This window comes from Canis lupus, chromosome 20 (genome assembly GCF_011100685.1).
Source record: "Canis lupus familiaris isolate Mischka breed German Shepherd chromosome 20, alternate assembly UU_Cfam_GSD_1.0, whole genome shotgun sequence".
Classification (NCBI taxonomy): Eukaryota; Metazoa; Chordata; class Mammalia; order Carnivora; family Canidae; genus Canis; species Canis lupus.
Window position 1 is genome coordinate 51,443,178 of NC_049241.1, and position 21,631 is coordinate 51,464,808.

General features: G+C 52.4%; 1 protein-coding gene across 8 annotated transcripts in view; it reads left to right on the forward strand.

The window, feature by feature from the left end:
• The window catches only part of COL5A3 (collagen type V alpha 3 chain), a 37,449-nt gene that overhangs the window by 7,817 nt on the left and 8,001 nt on the right, over positions 1 to 21,631 (forward strand). For 5 of the 8 annotated variants that reach the window (XR_005375135.1, XR_005375134.1, XM_038567363.1 and 2 more), the window contains exons 7-55: positions 410 to 523; positions 626 to 772; positions 1,848 to 1,895; positions 1,969 to 2,010; positions 2,332 to 2,394; positions 2,731 to 2,805; positions 2,903 to 2,986; positions 3,170 to 3,226; positions 3,318 to 3,371; positions 3,847 to 3,900; positions 4,872 to 4,925; positions 5,007 to 5,060; positions 5,249 to 5,302; positions 5,665 to 5,709; positions 5,817 to 5,870; positions 6,053 to 6,097; positions 6,258 to 6,311; positions 6,647 to 6,691; positions 7,612 to 7,665; positions 7,748 to 7,792; positions 7,926 to 7,979; positions 9,578 to 9,622; positions 9,729 to 9,782; positions 9,922 to 10,029; positions 10,459 to 10,512; positions 13,404 to 13,457; positions 14,145 to 14,189; positions 14,428 to 14,481; positions 14,593 to 14,637; positions 15,013 to 15,066; positions 15,166 to 15,219; positions 15,310 to 15,363; positions 15,485 to 15,592; positions 15,765 to 15,854; positions 16,108 to 16,161; positions 16,919 to 17,026; positions 17,129 to 17,236; positions 17,323 to 17,376; positions 17,822 to 17,875; positions 18,497 to 18,604; positions 18,679 to 18,732; positions 18,936 to 18,989; positions 19,103 to 19,156; positions 19,291 to 19,344; positions 19,867 to 19,974; positions 20,612 to 20,665; positions 20,833 to 20,886; positions 21,194 to 21,247; positions 21,436 to 21,489. Coding sequence is in view for 6 of the 8 variants with exons in the window: in XM_038567363.1 (XP_038423291.1) it covers positions 410 to 523; positions 626 to 772; positions 1,848 to 1,895; positions 1,969 to 2,010; positions 2,332 to 2,394; positions 2,731 to 2,805; positions 2,903 to 2,986; positions 3,170 to 3,226; positions 3,318 to 3,371; positions 3,847 to 3,900; positions 4,872 to 4,925; positions 5,007 to 5,060; positions 5,249 to 5,302; positions 5,665 to 5,709; positions 5,817 to 5,870; positions 6,053 to 6,097; positions 6,258 to 6,311; positions 6,647 to 6,691; positions 7,612 to 7,665; positions 7,748 to 7,792; positions 7,926 to 7,979; positions 9,578 to 9,622; positions 9,729 to 9,782; positions 9,922 to 10,029; positions 10,459 to 10,512; positions 13,404 to 13,457; positions 14,145 to 14,189; positions 14,428 to 14,481; positions 14,593 to 14,637; positions 15,013 to 15,066; positions 15,166 to 15,219; positions 15,310 to 15,363; positions 15,485 to 15,592; positions 15,765 to 15,854; positions 16,108 to 16,161; positions 16,919 to 17,026; positions 17,129 to 17,236; positions 17,323 to 17,376; positions 17,822 to 17,875; positions 18,497 to 18,604; positions 18,679 to 18,732; positions 18,936 to 18,989; positions 19,103 to 19,156; positions 19,291 to 19,344; positions 19,867 to 19,974; positions 20,612 to 20,665; positions 20,833 to 20,886; positions 21,194 to 21,247; positions 21,436 to 21,489 (3,141 nt within the window). In the remaining 2 variants the exon portion in view is untranslated. Of the gene's footprint in view, positions 1 to 383; positions 524 to 625; positions 773 to 1,847; positions 1,896 to 1,968; positions 2,011 to 2,331; positions 2,395 to 2,730; positions 2,806 to 2,902; positions 2,987 to 3,169; positions 3,227 to 3,317; positions 3,372 to 3,846; positions 3,901 to 4,871; positions 4,926 to 5,006; positions 5,061 to 5,248; positions 5,303 to 5,664; positions 5,710 to 5,816; positions 5,871 to 6,052; positions 6,098 to 6,257; positions 6,312 to 6,646; positions 6,692 to 7,611; positions 7,666 to 7,747; positions 7,793 to 7,925; positions 7,980 to 9,577; positions 9,623 to 9,728; positions 9,783 to 9,921; positions 10,030 to 10,458; positions 10,513 to 13,403; positions 13,458 to 14,144; positions 14,190 to 14,427; positions 14,482 to 14,592; positions 14,638 to 15,012; positions 15,067 to 15,165; positions 15,220 to 15,309; positions 15,364 to 15,484; positions 15,593 to 15,764; positions 15,855 to 16,107; positions 16,162 to 16,918; positions 17,027 to 17,128; positions 17,237 to 17,322; positions 17,377 to 17,821; positions 17,876 to 18,496; positions 18,605 to 18,678; positions 18,733 to 18,935; positions 18,990 to 19,102; positions 19,157 to 19,290; positions 19,345 to 19,866; positions 19,975 to 20,611; positions 20,666 to 20,832; positions 20,887 to 21,193; positions 21,248 to 21,435; positions 21,490 to 21,631 lie in introns of all 8 variants that reach the window. The other 3 variants (XM_038567359.1, XM_038567362.1, XM_038567361.1) reach the window with 3 other exon arrangements.

A 21,631-nucleotide genomic window follows, 5' to 3' on the forward strand; every position in this document is an offset into this window, starting at 1 on the left:
GCTGGCTGACCACTGAGTTCTGCCTTGGGAGAAGACACATGGGATAGGCTTCCAGGAGTCTGGCCCTGAGTACTGGATCTTGACTGTAATCACTGGGCTCTGGAGCCAGCCCCCCTTTGCCTTCCAGGTCTCCCAACCTGGCCCAGCCTTGCTCTTCTTCCACACAAGAGGCCTCCCCCTGCTGGCTGTTCTGGTCCAGTCAGCACACATTTGCCTCCACTGGCCAGCCCCCTACCTTACACCCCTTTGATGTTTTTGGGAATCCTCCTTTGTTCCCTTCCCCAGACTAGGCATTCCTGAGGGGTGTGTGTGTGTGTGTGTGTGTGTGTGTGTGTGTGTGCAGAGCCTGCCTCCTCCTTTTGTCTTTATTGGACTGATCCTAGACCTGATGTTCCTGTCCCTGCTGCAGACCTTCACTGACATCCCTAATACAGAGACACCAGCTTCAACTCTGCCTCCGACTTCTACACCTTTGGTCATCACCACCACTGTGACCATTGGCCTCAATGCCACCATGCTAGAGGTCAGTGGGAAGTGAATGGATCTGAAAGGGAAAGTCCTGGGGCAATGGTGGTGGCAGACAATGAGTCCAGGTGCAAACTTTGGTCTGTCCCAATGTCCTCAGGGGGGCCTGGATCCTGACAATGGAACTGAACTAAAGACCCTGAAGACTAAGTTAGCCAAAGAGGACCAAGAAGGAGATGGCCCCACCATGGGCCCCGACTTCCGGGCAGCAGAACAGCCATCACAGACACAGTTTCAAATCTTTCCTGTAAGCCTCAGGGTTTGGGTTGTGTGTGTGTGTGTGGGGGGGGTGGGTATAGAGGATGGCAGAGACTCCTGCCTGGAGCCACATACTGCATTTTCTCTTTTGCCTTCTCTTTAATCTTGCCTAGAATGACTTCCCACCATCACACTGTAGTCGACAAATATTAGCATGATGCTAATGTGACAGGAACTGTGTTAATGGATGGCTTTGTGGGTAGGATGGTGCCTTTGGCTTTTAGTCCAAGCATGATAAGTAGCTGCTTGAAGCGGAGCATGATCTGACTTGGAGCTTTAAAAGCTCCTTCTGGCTGCTGAACAGCATATGGACTGTAGGGGGAGCCAGAGGGGCAGCAGGGAAACCAGTAGTCTCTGCAGCAATAGCCTGGTGACCTGGACGAGGGTGGTGGTGGTGGGGATTGGGAGAAGTGGACAGATTTGGACCATACTCTATTTTGGTTTTGCTACTGGAGATGGAGAAAGATGCAAGGATGACTTGGTAGATGCATGGTGGCAACTGTGAGTAAAATGGAGAAGCTTAAAGGAAGACCACGTGGAAAGTCTTAGGATCTCATTTTGGATGTGCTAAATTGGCAACCCCTGCTTGACATCCAAGTGGAGATGTCAAGTGGGGGATTGGTTAGATGCTTCTGGAGTTCAAGGGACATGGTCTAGGCTGGAGATAAAGACTTGGAAATCATCAGCAGAGTGATGCTGCCCTGAGCCAAGGGATTGGATAAGATTTCTTAGGAAAATAGTGCAGACAGGGAAGGGGCTCAGGTTCTAGCCTTGGTGTTGGACAGGGGAGGAGGGGAATAATTATAGCCAACTTAGCCTGAATGCTTGTTATGTGCTGACCATTGTTTTAATTTATTCTTCCTCCTGTGGGATATATACAATTATCATTCATCTACTGACTCTGCCAATGAGGCCATGGGGGTTGAATAAGTTGCTCTCCATCACTCAGCTAGTGAGAGACAACTCTGGGATTAGGAAACCATAGCATGCTCCAAAGTCCACACTCTTCTCCTTGATCGTGGCCAGGACTCATTTCTCTTTTCTCTTCATTTCCCGGCCCCCAGGGTGGTGGAGAGAAAGGAGCAAAAGGAGAGCCGGCAGTGATTGAACAGGTGAGAGGTCTGGGGCTAGGAGAAGGTAGAGGGGTTTGGGCCAGGACTAGGGTCACACTCATTTTTCTCTCAGGGACAGAAGTTTGAGGGACCTCCAGGAGCCCCAGGACCTCGAGTAAGTCATGGCTGCATTCCCCTCTTTCCTTCTCTTCTAATTGTAGTGTTTGAGCCCCTGGGGTGGAGGGTTGGGGTATAATGTTGCCATATCATTAAAAGATTATTGCATGCTTGAAGCTCAAAGGATGAATCAAAATAAGAGTTGGGGTGTAAAGTGTGTGTGTGGGGGTCGATGTGGGTCAGTATAGTATTGAGGGGCCAGGTATGGCTCAGTGATGGATAAGGAGGTCTGCATGGGGTCAGGGTCAGTGGTGGATTAAAAGTCAACTTGGCTCAAGCTTTGCACTTCTTATGACCTCTGTTCCTCTGTCCCCAACAGGGGGTGGTTGGCCCCTCAGGCCCTCCTGGCCCCCCAGGATTCCCTGGAGACCCTGGTCTGCCGGTAAGAAACTCCCTCTGGGTTATATCCTTCTGGGGAAGTGAGGTTTCAGGCTATGAAGCTGAAGTTGGGAACTTGTATGCCTGAACATGGATCCGAGAGGTAGGGACTGAGGACATCATGCTGAAGCTGACATTGACCTCATCCATTCACCTGTCTCCCCTCTTCTTTCTCTGGGGGCCTTCCCTTGCTTTTCTCTTTCATCTGTCTCCTATCCCTGAGTACCTTTCATCTCTATCTTTCTCCCTATGTCTCCGTATCTCTCCCCTCCATTTCTCTCATCTCTGTCTCTGTCCACCCCTCTACCTCCATCCCTGTCTGTGTCTCTCCCTCTCTCAGGGTCCTGCTGGCCTCCCAGGAATGCCTGGCATCGATGGGATCCGGGGTCTACCAGGGACTGTGATCATGATGCCGGTAAGAGGGAGATAGGGTGGCACATCCTTGGGGGGTATACTCCTGACCCAGGAGGGGGCCTCTCCTTGGGCTCCCCTCATGATCAGCTGTCCCCTAGTTCCAGTTTGCAAGCAGCTCCCTCAAAGGACCCCCAGTCTCCTTCCAGCAAGCCCAGGCTCAGGCAGTACTGCAACAGGCTCAGGTGAGTGGAGGATAATCAGGGACCAACAAGGGGTAATGGGAGGACATTGACAGAGTAACAGAGGTGGAGGATAATGAAGGCTGGTCAGGAGACAGGTGGGTGTTTGTCTCCTGAAGATGCCTTTTGGGAGGGTGTTGGGGTTTTGTGCAAGACCTGAAGTTCTGTTCCCCTCCATCTTTCCAGCTGTCTATGAAAGGTCCCCCTGGTCCAGTAGGGCTCACTGGGCGCCCAGGCCCTGTGGTGAGTAAGGAGTCTGTATGGGGGAGGGGGATGCACCAGTGGAGGGAGGAACCTTCTACTAACTACAGTACCTTATCTCTCTTCCCCCAAGGGTCTCCCTGGGTATCCGGGTCAGAAAGGAGAGATGGGAGACATAGGGCCACAGGTGAGATTGGTGGCAATGGGGACAGGACTGGATGGGAAGGGTCTTTTCCCAGAGCCACAGAATAAAGTGCTATTTGAGGACAATGACAAAGAGGCTGAGAAGACCTTTGCAATTACTGCCCTTCCGAGAGAATGATTTAAAATAAGATCTTCAAACAAAAAACAAAAAACAAAAAACAAAAATAAATAAATAAATAAAATAAAATAAGATCTTCCTGGGCGCCCGGGTGGCTCAGTCTCTTAAGCATCTGCCTTTGGCTCAGGTCAAGATCCCTGGGTCCTGGGATTGAGTTCTGGACCGGGGCTTTCTGCTCAGCGGGGAGTCTGCTTCTCCTTCTGCCCCTCCCTCCCCTGCTGATGCGCACGCTCTCTCTCTCAAATAAATAAATAAATAAAAATCTTTAAAATAAAATAAGACAAGTCCTTCTTCTTTCTTATTCTTCATTTCTTTCTCCTTTTTTTTTTTTCTTTTCTAGGGTCCCCGAGGCCTTCAGGGACCTCTTGGGCCTCCTGGCCGGGAGGGAAAGATGGTGAGTAACTTGTAGGTATTTAGATCATCCCTCCTCCATCCCTCAGCCCCCAATAGGAGCCTCAGCTCCATGCCCCCAGGTCTGCTGGTGTCATTAGTGGGATAAGGGCATGGAGGATGAAGAATGGCAGCTCTACTGAGTGTGTCACAAAGGTATCTGGCCAAGTCACAGAGTCAAGGAGGACTTTCTAGATGGAATGATGCTAGAACTGAGATCGGAGGTATAACCGGGTAAACAGGAAAGGAAGGGTATTCCAAGTAGAGGGAACAGTATGTGCAGAAGAAAAGACGGAGGCAGCCCAGGTGGCTCAGCAGTTTAGCGCTGCCTTCAGCCCTGGGCATGATCCTGGAGACCCAGGATCGAGTCCCACATCGGGCTCCCTGCATGGAGCCTGCTTCTCCCTCTGCCTGTCTCTCTCTCTCTCTCTCTCTCTCTGTGTGTGTCTCTCATGAATAATTAAAATTAAAAAAAAAAAAAAAGACTGGATCACTGAGGGAGGTGATGAGAACCAGGTAACTCCAGATGGTTTTAAATGCAATGAGGAACACAGAACTGGATATTTAATGGAGACTGAAGATTTTAATTTCTGTGATGGTGGTGACATGGACTAGAGCAGAAAGCCTGGAGATAAAAAATAATGGACAGGTTTGAGATATATTGGGGAGGTTAAACTGATACACAGAGAATCCCCCAGGATTCTTCATGAGGAAAGTACTCAACAAATAGTAACAGGTGGGGATCCCTGGGTGGCTCAGTAGTTTAGTGTCTGCCTTTGGCCCAGGGTGTGATCCTGGAGTCCCAGGGTCGAGTCCCACATGGGGCTCCCTGTATGGAGCCTGCTTCTCCCTCTGCCTGTATCTCTGCCCCCCTCTCTCTCTCTCTCTGTGTCTCTCAGGAATGAATAAAATAAAATCTAAAAAACAAAAAACAAACAGTAACAGATTATCTTGATGCTGTCATCTCCCTGATAGGGCCGCTCTGGAGCAGATGGGGCTCGGGGCCTTCCAGGGGACACAGGACCTAAGGTAGGTGATAAGATCAGGGTTGGGACTTGGAGGGATTATCAGGTCCAGGATTCGGGGTTCAGGTGATGTCTCTTTGTGCAGGGTGATCGGGGCTTTGATGGCCTACCAGGGCTGCCTGGTGAGAAGGGCCAAAGGGTGAGTGTGTGAGGGCCCCCCCACTTATCAAGCCCCCTGATATTCACGGCTCCCTCTCCACCCCCCAGTATCAGAGCCTCCATGCCTGTGTGTGAGCTCTCATCCCTTATGTCTCATTTCCTTTCCTGGGGGGCTAGTTTCTATCCCCCACATTTCTGCTCTGAACTCCCCTCTACTCCTAACTCCAGGGTGACTTTGGCCATGTGGGACAACCTGGCCCCCCAGGAGAGGATGGTAAGAAGGTAAGTTTGAGGAAAGAGAATGGTCTAGAAGCTAGAAAGTCAGAATGAGAGTCAGAGAGGAATAGAGTGTTCGAGGGACAGGATGAGAGGCGAGGGTCTGCTGGAGGGTCAGGAGCCTCCGTGGGGCTCTAAAAGATAGATTGAGGGCTGGGGGCTAGTACCAGAGTTAGTAGGTGAGACTCAGGATTGCAGGTCCAGGATTGGGATCAGGGGCCTGGACTGAATCACGTGTGCTCAGTCTATTGGTTACTGCCTCAAGCACTGACTCTGGGATCCCTTGGAAGTGTCTGGCTAGATGAGCAAAGTCGGTTTTCTGAGTATTTTCTCTCCCTACTCACCAAGTGATGAACGCTTTCCCACAGGGAGCAGAAGGACCTCCGGGGCCCACTGGCCAAGCTGGGGAGCCAGTGAGTATCAGGGACCTCTGGCCCCCTTGCTTGGCACAAGGGAAGGAGTCACGATTGATGGGGCCTCAGAGGAGTGATGCTGGAATAATGCTCCTACCTCCTTGCAGGGCCCCCGAGGACTGATCGGCCCTAGAGGCTCCCCTGGTCCCCTGGGACGCCCGGTGAGAATGTCACTATCTGTCCACATCCCTGCTTGTCCTCTTCTCACCACTGTCCCCTCTGCATGTCCATTCCTGTTACCTGGTTTCTCTGCCCACTCATCTTTCCACCTGTGCCTCTCAGTGTCTCAGACTTAGGCTCCTGTGTGGTATCTGCCCGGGTCTCACACCCTCTCCTCCCCCAGGGTGTAGTTGGAATTGATGGTGCTCCAGGAGCCAAAGGAAATGTGGTATGTGTTCTGCCTTTTGACCTTAAACACTTTCTGATGCCCTGACCCCATGATCATCCATCCATATCCCTGTCCACTCCTATGACCCTCATTTCAACTTCACTGACACTTCAACACTGTGATCCCTTCTAGCTTCACAGCACCCCCACTTTCTCCCCAGGGTCCTCCAGGAGAACCAGGCCCTCCAGGACAGCAGGGAAATCCTGGGTCCCAGGTTTGAGCCATCATTTTCAATAATTGGGGGGTGGCAGTTGTCAGCCGAGGTCATAGGCCACCCCTGAGCTTCCCACTTCCCATTTCTCATGCCTTCCTCCCCCTCCCCCACCTTTTTTTTTTTTTAAAGAGAGAGAGAGAGAGCAAGCAGGGTAGGGGCAGAAGGAGAGAGAGAGAGAGAGAATCTTAAATAGGCTCCATGCTCAACACAGAGTCCAATGCAGGACTCAATCTCATGACCTGAGATCATGACCTGCTGAAATCAAGAGTCAGATGCTTAACCAACTGAGCCACCCAGGCGTTCCACCTTCACCTTCTCTTTTTTTATGTCCCCAGGGACTCCCTGGCCCTCAGGGACCTATTGGCACTCCTGGGGAGAAGGTGAGTGACAGCCCCACCTCCCACCATCCTCTCCCGTCTTCTTCCTTCAACTCTGTCTGCAGGAAAAGCCTCCCACCAGGGCCCTTTTATTAGATCTGGATAATGATAAATTGCAGCATTCTTTAAACAAGCCCAGAATCTTAAAAAAGTATCATTGTTGGGGAAGGGTTGGTTGGGAGAAACAGAAATCCATAAAAGCTAGATCACAGAAGGGGATATCCTCAGGATTTAGGGGAACTCACAGATGCTAGTCATCAGAAATATTGGCAAGAGCTATGGGCCAGGAAAGCCCTTTCTTTGGGGCCCTGTGGTGTCATCTTTGTTCCATCTCCGCCAGTAGACAGGCTTCTTTTTGCATATGTCTTAGTCTGGTCTCACCCCCAAGTTCTATTTCTACATGATTTTGTGCTGCTTTAATCATAATTTCAGCTCCCAGCCCCTCTTGACTTTATAGTTTCTTTACCCAAATCCATCTGATCATAGTTTCTATAAAGTGAGATGTTACCCCCAAATTTCAGACGAAAATCTGATTGGCTTAGTTGGAACAAGGTACCCACTTCTGGACCTGTCAACTATTCGTAGAACATAGGGCGTCACCTCATGCCTGCCTTCGCCCACCTCTCTTCAGATGAAGACAGAGGCGCTTCTAAAGAAAGGATGTGGCTGGGGAGTCCCCCCACACACTGTTTTTTACCTCCCTTGTCTCAACTCTCCCAGAGATGGAGGATTTCTGAGGTTCAGAGAGGGAAGGGGGCTTGCCCAGTGTCACACAGCAAGCCTGGGCAGAACTAGGAAATTTCTTAGCCTGTGGGGTTTGCTGACTCTGTGACCCAAGTAGCTGCATGTCTGAGTAAGGCTGTTCCCGCTGGTTTGCCAGACTCTGAGACCCTCATCTCCCCCTGCTGTGCATCTTCTTTCAGGGTCCCCCTGGAAACCCAGGAATTCCAGGCGTCCCGGGATCTGATGGCCCTCCGGTGAGAACTGGGTGCCAGGCAGAAGGGAGAGGCTTGGGAATTTGGATGGCAAATCTTGGTCTCTGACAACTTCTTTCTCCAGGGTCACCCAGGCCATGAGGGCCCCACAGGAGAGAAAGGGGCACAGGTGAGTGGCCTGGGAAGAGGCTGGATTGGGGTTGAGGGTTGGTGGGCAGGGCTCATGGGGAGAGAGATGATGAGAGCACTGGAAACATTAAGGGGGGAAGAACAGGATGGCACTGATCTTATCTCCATCTCAGGGTCCACCAGGGTCAGCAGGACCACCGGGCTATCCTGGACCTCGGGGTGTGAAGGTACGTGATACTTGGGACCTGCACGTAGGGATGAGTCATTGGCATTGGCTCCAAGGAACCAGCTTTGTGAGATATGTGTGCATGTGTGGTGAGAGGTATTGGTCTGCCAGGAGAGGTGTGGTGGGTGTGGGGTTTCAATCTGAGTGACAGTATATAGAGGTGTGTGCATTACCTGGAGCTCAACAGCCAGAGGGAAGAAATATTGCAGTGTAGTTGTCACCTTGTGGTTGAGAATGGTTAGGCCTATCAGAAGGCTGGACCTATTTTACTGTAAATAGGTCAACGCACCATAGTGAAACAAACAGCTGGATTTTTTTTAAAGATCTTATTTATTTATTCATGAGACAGACACAGAGAGAGGGAGAGAGAGAGGCAGAGACACAGGCAGAGGGAGAAGCAGGCTCCATGCAAGGAGCCTGACATGGGACTCGATCCCAGGACTCCAGGATCACGCCCTGGGCCGAAGGCGGCGCTAAACCACTGAGCCACCCGGGCTGCCCAAGCAGCTGGATTTTAACTCAAGCGCAGAGCCTTGGGATCCTCAAGCACAGAATTGCTGGGCTAGGTCAAGGGCTATACTGTTGACCACGGTCGGGGACACTGGAATTCACGTGTATATGAGTCCAGTTACATCGAAGCCAAGTATGGTACCTGTGGTCTAAGAGTTTGGTGGTAGCCAAGAGGCAGCTCATCACATTTTTGCATTGTAGGCAAGCTCAGTTACACTGTGACTGAGGAGGTGGCTCTATTGTAGTTGGCCACAGAGTCCTATGGGTGGCCAGTCTCGGAGTTAACGTTGTAACCGGGCAAAGTTACGTATAGTTAAAGCCTACGTTGTAACTGAGTCTGGGTTAGCCAGGGTCAGAGAATCCCGGTAGCCTCAGCTTGGTTACACTGTGGTCAAGTGAATCCCCCTGTGGTTGCAGACAGTCATGCTGTTCTCAAAACACAGTTGTGTTGTATCCAAGTGCAATTTCATTATAGTCTCTGAGCTCAGTCACATTGTGTCTCTCTGTGGCTAGAGACAATCGTGCTATTGTCAAAACACGGTGGTGTTGCTTCCAAGTACAATTTCATTATAGTCCCTGAGCTCACATTGTAGCCGTGCAGTTTTCACTGCAACCCAAGCCCAGGGTTTGGGCACCTGGGCTTGAACTGAGCAGCCTCGCTGTAGCTAAGCACAGACTCGCCTTGTTGCCAGGCACAGAGTCGCATTGTAGCCAGCACAATGGGGAACATTCCTTTGCCTTTAGAATGAGACTGGGGCCTGGAATGTTCATCCTCTCTCCCCTGCCAGAAGAAACTGTGGACACAGTGTCCCCGGGAGATTGGAATCAATTACTCGGAAATTTGGCCTTCCTTGCACACCCCCACACAGATGACCTTGGGAGGTTGCCAGTGGGAAGAGGGGTGGAGAGGAGCAGCCTCTTGCACACCACACTAGCAGGCTTTGGGGAAAGGTCATTTCCTCTGAGGCTGCCCCCTTCCACTCCTGTCCAGTATCCTTTGGGGACTGTCTTGACTGTTTTGGGGGAGAGGACTGAGGTGGAGGGCCCTTCCTAAGGAGGGGAGAGACTTGAGATCTTTTTTTTTTTCAGGGTACCTCTGGCAACCGGGGCCTCCAGGGGGAGAAAGGAGAGCAGGTGAGAAAGGAGGTTCTTGGGTGGGAGGAACCCTAATAATGGGAGTCTCAGTTGTGTCCCTTCCCTGAAACCCTGACCTCTGACCTCTACACTCTCTCTTACCCAGGGAGAGGATGGCTTTCCTGGCTTCAAGGGCGATGGGGGGCCTAAAGGAGATCGGGTAAGATGACTTCCAGATGAGGGATCTAGTGGTTCTGGGGAGCTTGGGGAAGACAGTGAGGGTGGTGGTGCCAGGGCTAAGACAGGGGGCTGGAGGGAGCAGGAATGACACAGGATCTGACTCCTCCTTTCTATTCCAGGGGCACCCCGGACCCCCCGGACCCCGGGGAGAGGATGGTCCAGAAGGGCTGAAGGGACAGGAGGGGCTGGCTGGCGAGGAGGGGCCCCCAGGCTCAGCTGGGGAGAAGGTGAATGGACCTTGGTCACCCTCTCCAGTCTCCTCTCCAGCTTTCTGTCCTGCAGCCAAGATGTTCTCTGGCCCTTTGCCTTCTGCCCTTGGCTCTTTTATCTCCAACCTCAGGAGGCTGCTACCACACTTACCATCTCCAATTCCTTAACTCAGCATTACAGAGTAATTTCATGCACGGTATCCCCATAACCACCACAGGCAACAGGCATTTTTATCCACATTTTACAGACAAGGAAACTGAAATTTGGAAGAGAGTAGAATTAAAATGAATTGCCCAAAGACATGGCCCTAGCAGGCAGGAGCCAAGACTTGAACTCATGTTTCTCTGAATCTCACCCTGTTGTCCCGTCACCATACCTCAGCCATCCTGCCCTTTTCTGACCTTCCTATTGCAATCTCCGACCTTTGTCCCATAATATCTCTGCAGGGCAAGCTTGGGGTGCCAGGTCTCCCGGGTTACCCAGGACGTCCAGGCCCTAAGGTAAGAAGCTAGGGGTTGAGGGTGGGCAAAGAAGCATTCAGAGATTGATTAACATCTAGAGGGCCGGCCTGTGGTCTAGGGGAGTGAGCTGTCCACCCCCTGGGTCACTAAGAGACAGCATAAGACGTGAGCTTTGGTACCAGACTTGAGTTTAAATACCCATTCCTTATCTTTTGAGTGACCTCTAGCAAGTCTCTTGAGCCCACTTGCTTCACTGTAAAATGGTGATACCAGTTGTCTTTACCTTATCATTTTGATTATAATAATAATATATATATATATATAACATATAATTAACGTCGATAATTTTGATAATAAAACTATAGGATCCTTTTTATTTGATGTGATGGAGGCTGGTTCAAAGCAAGCCAGTAAGGAAGAGAATCACACACAAAAAAAATACATATCTGACATATCTTGAATTATAACCTACAATAAAATGTGCTTATATAAAAATGTACATTGGTTGCCAATTTTTTTGATGGATGAGGCTGCTGATTAGACATATCTTTCTGCTTAAACCACACCCACATTACATCACTGAAGATTTATAGTTTGGGTTTATATAAAGTGGAACAGAAACTTAGGCACTTTGGAAGAAATCTGAGTGCAGAATGCTTCCAGAGTTCCACACTTTTGTCATCTCCATCTGGCAGTTATCTTGTGCATGCCTCATTTGACAGCAACTTTTTTTAGTGACTTCCCTTTTTATTGAGCCTTTTTCATTTAACTTAGATTTGGTAGACGTCTCTCCTTTTCCCTTCTGCGTTCCGTCGGTTGTTGTAAACTTTCATGAAGTCACGTGACTCCAATAGCAAGGGCAACTGACATAAACAGATTTGGGAATAAACTCAAGGCACCATACCTAAGAATAGAAGGCAACGGATTGGAGCAGGAGTTCATGAGAGTTAGAGCAAAGCCTCTTAGCCAAGACCAGTCCATGTCTTTTGGGCGTCGTGCAATACATAACAGAAGGCATGGTGTGTTGGTTAAGTTGACGTTGGTATCTTAGCCAGCGTCAATCAGTATCTTAGTTGTAACAAAAATACTCTAGACAGGGTGGCTTAGACAACAGAAATTTATTTTCTCACAGTTTTGGATGCTGGAAGTCTGAGATCAGAGCATTAGCATGGTTGGATTCTGGTGAGGATTCTCTGGTTTGCAGACAGCTGTCTTCTCTCTGTGTCCTCACATGGCGGGGAGAGAGAGACAGGAATAGAGAGACAGGAACAGGGAGGGAGGGAGGGAAGGAGAGAGTCTCTCTCTCTTTTTTAAAGATTGTATTTATTTATTCATGAGAGACACACAGAGAGAGGAAGAGACACAGGCAGAGGGAGAAGCAGGGTCCCCATAGGGACCCTGATGTGGGATTCAGTCCCAGGACCCTGGGATCATGACCTGAGCCAAAGGCAAACCACTGAGCCACCCAGGCCCACCCCCCCAGTCTTCTTATAAAGGCACTGCTCTCCTTCATGAGGGCTCTGCTATTATGACCTACTTACCTCCCAAATGTCCCATCTCAAATACTGTTCTTCCACATAGGGCTTCAACATATGAAAATTTTTTTTTAAATTTTAAATTTATTCCTGAGAGACACAGAGACACAGGGACCCCTGGATCACACCCTGAGCCAAAGGCAGATGCTCGATCACTGAGCCACTCAGGTGCCCCGACATAGGAATTTGAGAGAACTCAAACATTCAGTCCATAGCAGTCAGTAATAATCAGCCTGAACAATGATGGCTAACATGTCATAAGCACTTACTATGTGCCACACACCACGTGAAATACTTTCTATACATTATCCTATCTGATCCCAGGCCCAAGACCTTGTGAGAGAGGTATTGTTGGTATTCCCAGGCTACAAGTAAGGCAAGCAATGCTCAGAGAGGGTAAGCCGTTTCTCTAGGGCCACATAGCTGGTGTAGTGGTAGGTCTGGGATTCAAAATATGAGGGGTGGGAGAGGACGGCAGAGCCTGTGATGTCTTCCACTTGGTGGAGGGAGGATGCCTCCAAGATGAGCAGGACAGCATGGACTGGAGTTAGTTAACAAAATATCAAGTAAGCACCAACTATGTACCGGGTTGAGGAGAATAAGACCAGAGCACCGGGATGCCTGGGTGGCTCAGCGGTTTAGCGCCTGCCTTTGGCCCAGGGCGTGATCCAGGAGTCCTGGGATCGAGTCCCACATTGGACTCCCTGCATGGAGCCTGCTTCTCCCTCTGCCTGTGTCTCTGCCTCTCTCTATCTCTGTGTCTCTCATGAATAAATAAATAAAATCTTAAAAAAAAAAAAAAGAAGACCAGAGCACTGTTGCCTAGCAGAGAAAACAGACAGTGGATAAGCAAGCAAGTGAACAAAGTCATTTCAATATAAATATTTTGGGAAAAAATATTTTAGGAAAACAAAGCAGGTCAATGTGATAGAGGGTGACTTGAAGGATATGACGGTCAGGGTGATATCAGAAGACTTCCCTAAGGAGTTGACCTCTAAATGAGCACTGGGTGTTATGCTATATGTTGGCAAATCGAACTCCAATAAAAATATACAAAAAAATATAAATGAGATCCAAATGATGAGGAATAGCTGCCTCTGTGGGGTCCTGAGAGAAGAGCAGTTTAGGCAAAGGAAGCACCAGTGCAAAGGTCCTGAGGCAGGAGTGGACCAGAGTGCCCAAGTAGCATTGAGGGGCCCGTGTGGCTGGAGCGGAGTGAGCAAGGGCTGAAGGTGGGGAAAGAGGAAGGCAGAGGGCTGTCTTGGAGGAGGATGGGGCTGGAGGAATCAAAGAGGCTTCTTCTGGAAAAGACAGAGTGGCTGAAGGGTGAGGGGTCAATTTTGCTTACCACGCACTCCTCACCCCCGTTTTTTCTCTCTGATTCTCTCAACTCAGGGCTCTACTGGCTTTCCCGGGCCCCTGGGACCATTAGGAGAAAAAGGGAAACGGGTGAGTTGTGATCCAGGGGTCAGGGGAGAGGGTAGGGCTTGTGTGGGGGGAATGATTTGTGGATCTCTACAGGACGGTGGGGAGGCCCCGGCGTGGCTGTATCTAAGCCTGGAAACACTTGTCTGCATGCATATTCCCACATGCTTTGCAGGGCACATGTGGGTGACCCCAGCTGGCTTGATTCCATGTGTGTCTGTGTGTACAAGTGTGCGTGTGCCTCAGTGTTGGTCAGATGGGGTCTGGCTGTGGCCACTTGTGGGCCTGTGGCAAACAAGGACATAAGCCTGCGTGTGTGTATGTAACTATGGATGTAAAATGTGTGTGAGGGGTGTGTCTGCATGTGTGAAAGCGTATGGATATACACACGTGCATGCATGACTACACTGAGTGTGTACGTGTGCGTGCTGTGTGTGCACAGTAACTGCGTAAATGGACACTGTGTATAGGCAAGGAGTCTCTGTATACTGCTCTGTTTATAAGGACCGTGACCACCTATGCATCCACGCGTGTCTGTTTACGTTGAGCATGCACGTGTGCAAGGGACAGATTGCACCATGAGCTCTGGCTGTCAACTGAGTCTGAAGGTCACCCAACGTATTTTGGGTCTGTGCCTGGATGCATTTGTGTGTGTCATGTCTTTGCATTGTCACTTTATTCTGCTTGCCCCTCACCTGATTTATTTTCCAGGGGAAGGCAGGGCAGCCAGGCCTGGAAGGAGAGCGGGGACCACCAGTAAGGAGATGGCTCCCCGGTTCTGCTGGGCCTGGGGGGGGTGGCAGGGCTGGAAAGAGGGACTGCAGGAGGAGAGGCTGTGGGGAGGTTGTGAGTGCACAGGGCAGAGGGTTTGGGTTATGTCGGTGTCTCTGGTTGGGCAAGGAGGACTCACAGAGGGAGGGGCCCGGAGGACTCAGGCTCATCTCCTAGGTTACCCCACCCTCTTGATTCTAATCTTTGCTTCTTTTCTACTCAGGGCTCCCGTGGAGAGAGGGGGCAGCCAGGTGCCACCGGGCAGCCAGGCCCCAAGGTATGGGCTGGGTGGGTAGTCAGGCCCCCTGGCCCAGTCTCCCCAAGGCCCTTTGGAAGCCCTCCCAGTGGGGTTCGTCCTGCAGCCTGAATCTCCTCCGCTATGTCCTAGGGCGATGTGGGCCAGGATGGGGCCGCTGGGATCCCTGGAGAAAAGGTGAGTGTGTGGGTTTCTGGATGGGAGACAAACCAAGGAGGTAGAGAGGAGGCCTTATGATGAGGTGGAAGGAATGCAGCCTCTAAAGTCAGGAGCTGTGAGTTCCAGTCCCAGCTCGGCTACTTGCCTGCTGTGTGACCTTGGGCAAGTCACTCCACCTCTCTGGGCCTCGGCTTCCCTCTTTGTAAGATGGAATAACCACAGTCCCCACTGCGAAGGGCTGCAGTGACACACGAAATGATGACTGTGTGTAGTGTGTCTGGCGCCCTGCCTGGTGTGCAGAAAGCACTCAATATGCTCAGTATGTTTGTCCTTATGTGGGGCTCGGGGGGCCAGGCAGGAGGGGTGAGGCCATGGCTTCTGGTTCCATTTCAGGGCCTCCCAGGTCTGCAAGGCCCTCCTGGATTTCCTGGGCCAAAGGGTCCTCCTGTAAGTGAGCACACCCTGGATGGGGCTGGCCTGGGGGGAAGCCGGGGAGTGAGGAGACTCCTGGGTCATGCTTCGTCTCTCTCCTACCTTGTTCCCCAGGGCCCCCAGGGGAAAGATGGGCGTCCTGGGCACCCTGGCCAGAGAGGAGAATTGGTGAGTGGCCTCTTGACTTCTGACCCCTGACTCCATTAGGCTCTCTTGTTCTTCCTCCTGTGTGACACCCCTTTCAATTTTTCTCCCCAGGGCTTCCAAGGCCAGACGGGCCCCCCTGGACCAGCTGGTGTCGTGGGTCCTCAGGTCAGAATGGGCCCCACAGGTCTTCCCAGTTTTGCACCAGTTGGGAGATATTCAGGGGAAGTGCATATCAGACAATCCCCCATGCCCCTGACCATTCAAGATAAGCTTCTGTCCTCTTCAGGGAAAGACAGGAGAAGCAGGACCTCTGGGTGAGAGAGGCCCCCCGGGCCCTCCTGGACCTCCTGGTGAACAAGGTCTTCCGGGCCTGGAAGGCAGAGAGGGCATCAAGGTGAGACCCTGCCCCCTAGGAAATCTCAGCTGAGTGGACCCAAAGGTTCCTCAATGGCCTCAAGCCACCCCAAGGCTCAGAATCAGCCTCATGGCGGAGGGGGCCAGAGTCACAGACTAGGGGGCAGCACCTTCTCTCCAGAGCCTGACCTTCCTCCTCTGCACCCCTGCAGGGGGACCTGGGACCACCGGGACCCCTTGGGAAGGAAGGACCACCTGGACCCAGGGGCTTCCCCGGCCCCCAAGGAGCCCCTGGGGACCCAGTGAGTATCCTTTGGAGCCCTTCTCAACTATACCTGGCTGGGCTGCGAGGCAGGGAAGGAGGAGGAGGGACATGGTGGTGGCAACCTGGGTGGGGGCAGCCATGAAAGTAAAGGAATGACAGAAGGACCTGGACGAGATAGACTCTTGACCCTCAGTGCCCAGGAAGAAGGGGGCAACTGTGACCCCCCAGAAGGAAGATAGTACCTGGGCACAGCCTTGGAGATCTCTTGACTGAATCATCTCTTCCTTCAGGGGCCTATTGGTTTAAAGGGTGACAAAGGCCCCCTGGGCCCTGTTGGAGCCAATGTAAGTATAACCCCATCTACTGGGTGGGTGGAGGGGCCTTGGGGCATCTGGGATTCAGGGCATTGCCATGATTAAGTCCACTATTTTGAGTGTCAAACAGGCCTGGGTCACACCCATGACCTGTTTTTTCATCTGTGACATGGCCCCATCCATGAGATGATCCATTTGATACTTCCCTGCATGCCAGACATCAACATATAAAAGCCTCCTTGCTCCTGGAGCTTATGTTTCAGTTGGGGAAATAAGAAATCAGGGGTGATGAATAGCACAGAAAAGGGGGGAGTAGGGAGAGAGAGCAGTTGAAATGAGCTGATCAAGGAAGGTCTCCTGAGAAGGTGAGACCTCAGGGAGGTGAGGAGGAGCCATGTGGGTATATAGGGGGAGAGTGTTCCAGGCAGAGGGAATAGCATGTGCAAAGGTCCTGGGGCTGGAGTATGCATGGCATGTTGGAGGAAACAGGAGGCCTATGTGGCTGGAAGGAAGGTGAGGGGGTGAGTGGGAGGCAGAGAGGGCAGGAGGTAATGGGGCAGGTCATGCAGGGCCCGTGGGCTACCAGGAGGATTGCCCATTTCCATGGAGGGCTGTGAGCAGAGGGACATGTGTGCCCTCTCAGGTGTCCCCCTGGCCACTGTGGAAAGGGAAGAGAGTGGATATGACACCAGTAACTCCCTAACTCAGTGCCTGGAGGCTTGAAAACCCTCCATCAATGAGAACTATTTTTTTGCTGTTTTTCCTGACCTTTCACCCCTGTTTTCAGGGCTCCCCAGGGGAGCGGGGTCCAGTGGGCCCAGCAGGAGGCATCGGGCTTCCTGGCCAAAGTGGAGGCCAAGGCCCTGTTGGCCCTGCAGGCGAGAAGGGGTCCCCGGTAAGTGCCTGCCCATGACATACGTTCCTCAAGCATCCTCAGGACCCCACATACCGGGACCTCACCTCTGCCCTGGCCCCTGACATCCCCTCTTCCCATCAGGGTGAACGTGGCCCCCCTGGCCCCACAGGGAAAGATGGGATCCCAGGGCCCCTGGGGCTTCGGGGACCCCCTGGAGCTGTTGGGCCTTCTGGCGAGGATGGGGACAAGGTGAGTGTTCGTGGAGAGGGAGGGGCTCTGGGGCTCAGGGTAGGGAGAGGCCGAGTCGGTCCTCCCTCATCCTGTCTCTTCTGCAGGGGGAGGTGGGTGCCCCTGGTAACAAAGGGAGCAAAGGCGATAAAGGGGATGCGGTGAGTGTGGGGCCCCAGTGAGGAAGGTGGTCCCGGGGGGAAGGCAGAGGGATGTGAAGGATGGTGGGGGGCAGGGTAGCTGAGAATGGGGAGGGTGCTGAGGTGGTTTCCCCTCATCTCCCTTTCCTTGGTGGCCATCATTCTCTCTGTGACTCTGCATGGCTCTGGGGCATCACATCCCCAGCTTCCCTCTAGGACTTCAGCCACAGTGTCTAGCCATCTGTGAGCCAGCTCTACCCCTGGGTCCTGGGGGGACTCCTGGGGGAAAGTTCTGATGAGCCAAGCTTAGGATGATGTCTGTGTCTGATCCCATTGGTTGGTGGCTAGGAAGACAGAACAGCAACAGCTGCTTCCCGGTGGGAGGCGTGGGAGGCAGTGATTGTCATCTTGAGTGCCCTCCAAATCTTGAATTTAAGGTGTTTTTTGGCTATGCTTCCTCCCCCAGGGCCCACCTGGACCAACTGGTGTACGGGGTCCTGTGGGACACCCAGGCTCCCCGGTGAGTGCTCCTGGCTTTGCAACCATCCCCTGGATCCCAGATGGGAAGGGACAGTATCCTCCACCATGACCCAAACTCAACTCAACCCCAACCCTGATCTACCCCTCCATGCTGACATCTGACAGGAACTCACCTCAGAATCTGAGTCAATCCCAATCTCAGCCTGAATCCTGAAGGCCCTCACCGTCCCAGTCTTAACCCTACTCATGACCTTAACCTCAATCCCAACTCAAACTTTGTCTTCAAAACTGAGCCTTGACCCTGTCCTACCCCAACTCTGACCCACCCTCCAATGCTAACCCCAGACCTGAACTCAAACTTGAATCTGACCTTGGTCCCAACCTCAAATTCAACCCTAAATTCTATCTCAACCCCATCTGAACCCTGCTCATGACCTTGACCTCAACTCACCACCCAATGCCCATCTCACCATCCAATGCCCATATGAAAACTTTGACTCAACCTTTGACTTAATTCCCAAACTCTGACCCTTAACCTGCACCCCCAATGCCAAGTCAAACCCTGACCCTTTCTAAACTTAACCCCAACACTGACTGTAATCATTAACCTCCAAACCTTGACCCAGACCCTAACTGTGTCCTGCTTCTGTCCTTCTTCCAGGGAGCAGATGGGGCTCAGGGGCGCAGGGGACCACCAGGCCTCTTTGGGCAGAAAGGAGATGATGGAGTGAGAGGCTTTGCTGGGGTGATTGGCCCCCCTGGCCTACAGGTGAGTGTCTGAGTTTGGGGGTGTGGCCTCTTCCCCTGTACACTGTGCTCCAATCTTTCATCTTTGTTCCATAGGGGCTGCCAGGCCCTCCTGGAGAGAAAGGGGAGGTCGGAGATGTAGGGTCCATGGTATGCACAATGTGGGGAAGGTGGGAGGGGGAAGGGGATAGCAGGTGGTGGTGGCCATTAAATCAATTTGGAGGGGGCGGTGTCACAGGACATACTGTCATTTTAAGATGATGCTGGTCACCAGCATTAAGGATGATAATGGTGGTTAGTGGTGCCTTGGGGAGTCATGAGGTCACTGGATGCTATTCTGACTGTCCCTGCAGGGTCCCCATGGAGCTCCAGGGCCTAGGGGTCCCCATGGCCCCAGTGGACCAGAGGTGAGGACTCAGTGGGGAGTAGGGCAGGATGCCTGAGAGGTGGGCACCTCTATTTCCCAAAAAGAGGCTGTTGGGATCTCATGGTCCCATATCTACCCCCTACTTCTCTCCAGGGCCCTCCAGGGCTGCCTGGGGGAGTTGGTCAGCCGGGTGCTGTAGGCGAGAAGGTGAGAGATAAAGGGCAGGGGGCTGCCTAGGGTGAGGGAGGCACAGCCAGTCCTGCTTGGGGGTGGCTGTTCTGGGGAGCTCCTCCCTGCCTTTCACAATCTGACCTCTCCTGTCCTTACTTTGCCTCCTACAGGGTGAGCCAGGGGAGGCTGGAGACCCAGGACCCCCAGGAACCCCAGGCATCCCTGTGAGTGACTGTCCTGTGCCTATGTACCCATCTCAGGGAACCCCTGACCCTTGGGCATCTTGGGGTGCTTTGACCTCTGGGCAGGCCTGAGTCAGTCGCTGACCCAGGACCTATGGGTATCCCCAGTTATCTTGATGACAGCCCTGGAAGGTCTCAGATGGGGCTGCTACATAGAGTTCCTCAGGTGGTACATACAGGAGGGTGTGGGGCTGAGGGTACAGGTTGGGGGATGGGGGCTCAGGCCCAAACCATGAACCTGAGTTGGGGATTAAACTTCCCAGAGGGATCCTCTTTTCTAATTCACTCCAGCGTGGCATGTGGGCTAGACCAACCTTGGTCATGATCTCTAAGCAACTGGACCATCCTGGCCCCTGATTCCATTAAGTCCTAGATCCCTTTGACCTCTGAACCCTTGGACAGTCTAGGCTATTCTGATCCCAGGATTCCTGAGTCCAGGGATGCTAACCCTTGACCTTTGAAGAGTCCAGGCTATTCTGACCTCTGTCCTCTCTTTCTGCAAAGGGGCCCAAGGGAGAAATTGGTGAAAAGGGAGACTCAGGCCCATCTGGGGCTGCTGGACCCCCAGGCAAGAAAGGTCCCCCTGGAGAGGATGGAGCCAAAGGGAATGTGGTGAGTCTCAGGAGAAGTGAAGGTAGAGATCGTGGAGGGGCACTTGTGTCCACTTGAACCTACTCCCCAACTTCTAGCTGGGGGTTCCTCCTCCAATGTGGTGATTCCCTGAGCAACCCAGAACATGGCTGAATAATGAATATATGAATGGTTGTATGTCACTCTATGGGGTGAAACTTGCTTCCACATGGAATCATTCTGAAAATGTTGGAACAGTTGAGATTGATGCCCAGAGTTGGGGCTGATGTGGGATTTGGCATTAGGGTGGAGGTTGAGACCCTCCCACCATCGCCGTGGGGATTGGGGTCGGGTGAGAGAGCAGTGGGGAGCTTCAGGGTCTGTGGGACCTCAGTTTGGATCTGACCTCTCTTCTGAGGGTCAGTCCTCTTTGTGAGTCCTGAGCTGGGGGTGGTGGTGGCTGGAGGACAAAGTAAGGTGATGTGTGTAATGTTCTTAGCTCAGCACCTACACACATTAGACTCTAGAATGTTCACTCTACCAGGGCAGGGATTTTGTGTTTTGTTCACTAGCATATCCTCAGCAGCCCAAGCTGTGCCCGGGTTCAGTTTATCTGTCAAATAAATGAATGAATGCCCAATAATTAAGAAAGGGGATTATTCCTCATTGTGTCTTCTAGGGCCCCACTGGGCTCCCAGGAGATCTAGGACCCCCTGGAGACCCTGGAGTTTCGGTGAGTGTGAGCCCCTTCTTCCCCCACTCATGAATCCCACATATTCCTAATTCTGTCCCCATCTCCCCACCTCCACAGACTTGGGCAAGGTCAGTGAGGCAAATAACTTTCATGTTTCCCCACGTTTCACCCTCAAATTCTTAAGTGCCTCCATGACTCCTCTACAGGGTATCGATGGCTCCCCAGGAGAGAAGGGAGACCCTGGTGATGTTGGGGGACCGGTGAGTGGGGGAGCAGAGGATGTGGTGCTGGCAGAGGGGGTTGGGGTGGGTGAGTGGGTGAACTGGGGTGAACTGGGGAGCCAGAGAAGTAGGTTGATGAGGTGCCCAGGGCCCCGAGTTAGATGCACTTGCTTTGCCTCTCTGGGGCTTCGCCATGAATGTGGGCAGCTTCAGGGAAGAGGGAGGAGAAGGCCGGTGTTGGCGTGGTGTCTGGGGAAGGCTGTCTTTGGATCAGAGGCATCCTAAAACACAGTCGTGCTCGACCAATGTGAGCTAATAGTATCCTGGTGCTGTCACATATCCCTAGGGTCCACCTGGGGCTTCTGGGGAACCTGGCCCCCCTGGGCCTCCTGGCAAGAGGGTAAGTGAGACCTGCCTCCTGGCTGTCCTGGCTCCATCCTTTGCCCACCCATCTCCATAGGCCCCCATTTACCCCCATAGGCCCTCCTCACTCCCACAAGCCCCCCAACCCCCATAGGCCCTCCTAACTCCCACAAGTTCCCCTTGCCTTAATAGCCCCCTACCAACACATACTCTTTCCTTCCTCAGGGTCCTTCAGGTCGTGTGGGTCGAGAAGGCAGAGAAGGGGAGAAAGGAGCCAAGGTAAGTATCCCCTGCCTAGGGAGGGGGTCCCTACACTAACCCTCGACCAGCAGTTGAGCCATCAGAATGGCTGCCCCAATTCCCTCCCCTTCCCTGCTGGTTCTTGACTTGGAGGTCAGGAGGAAGGTACCTTCTGACTCTT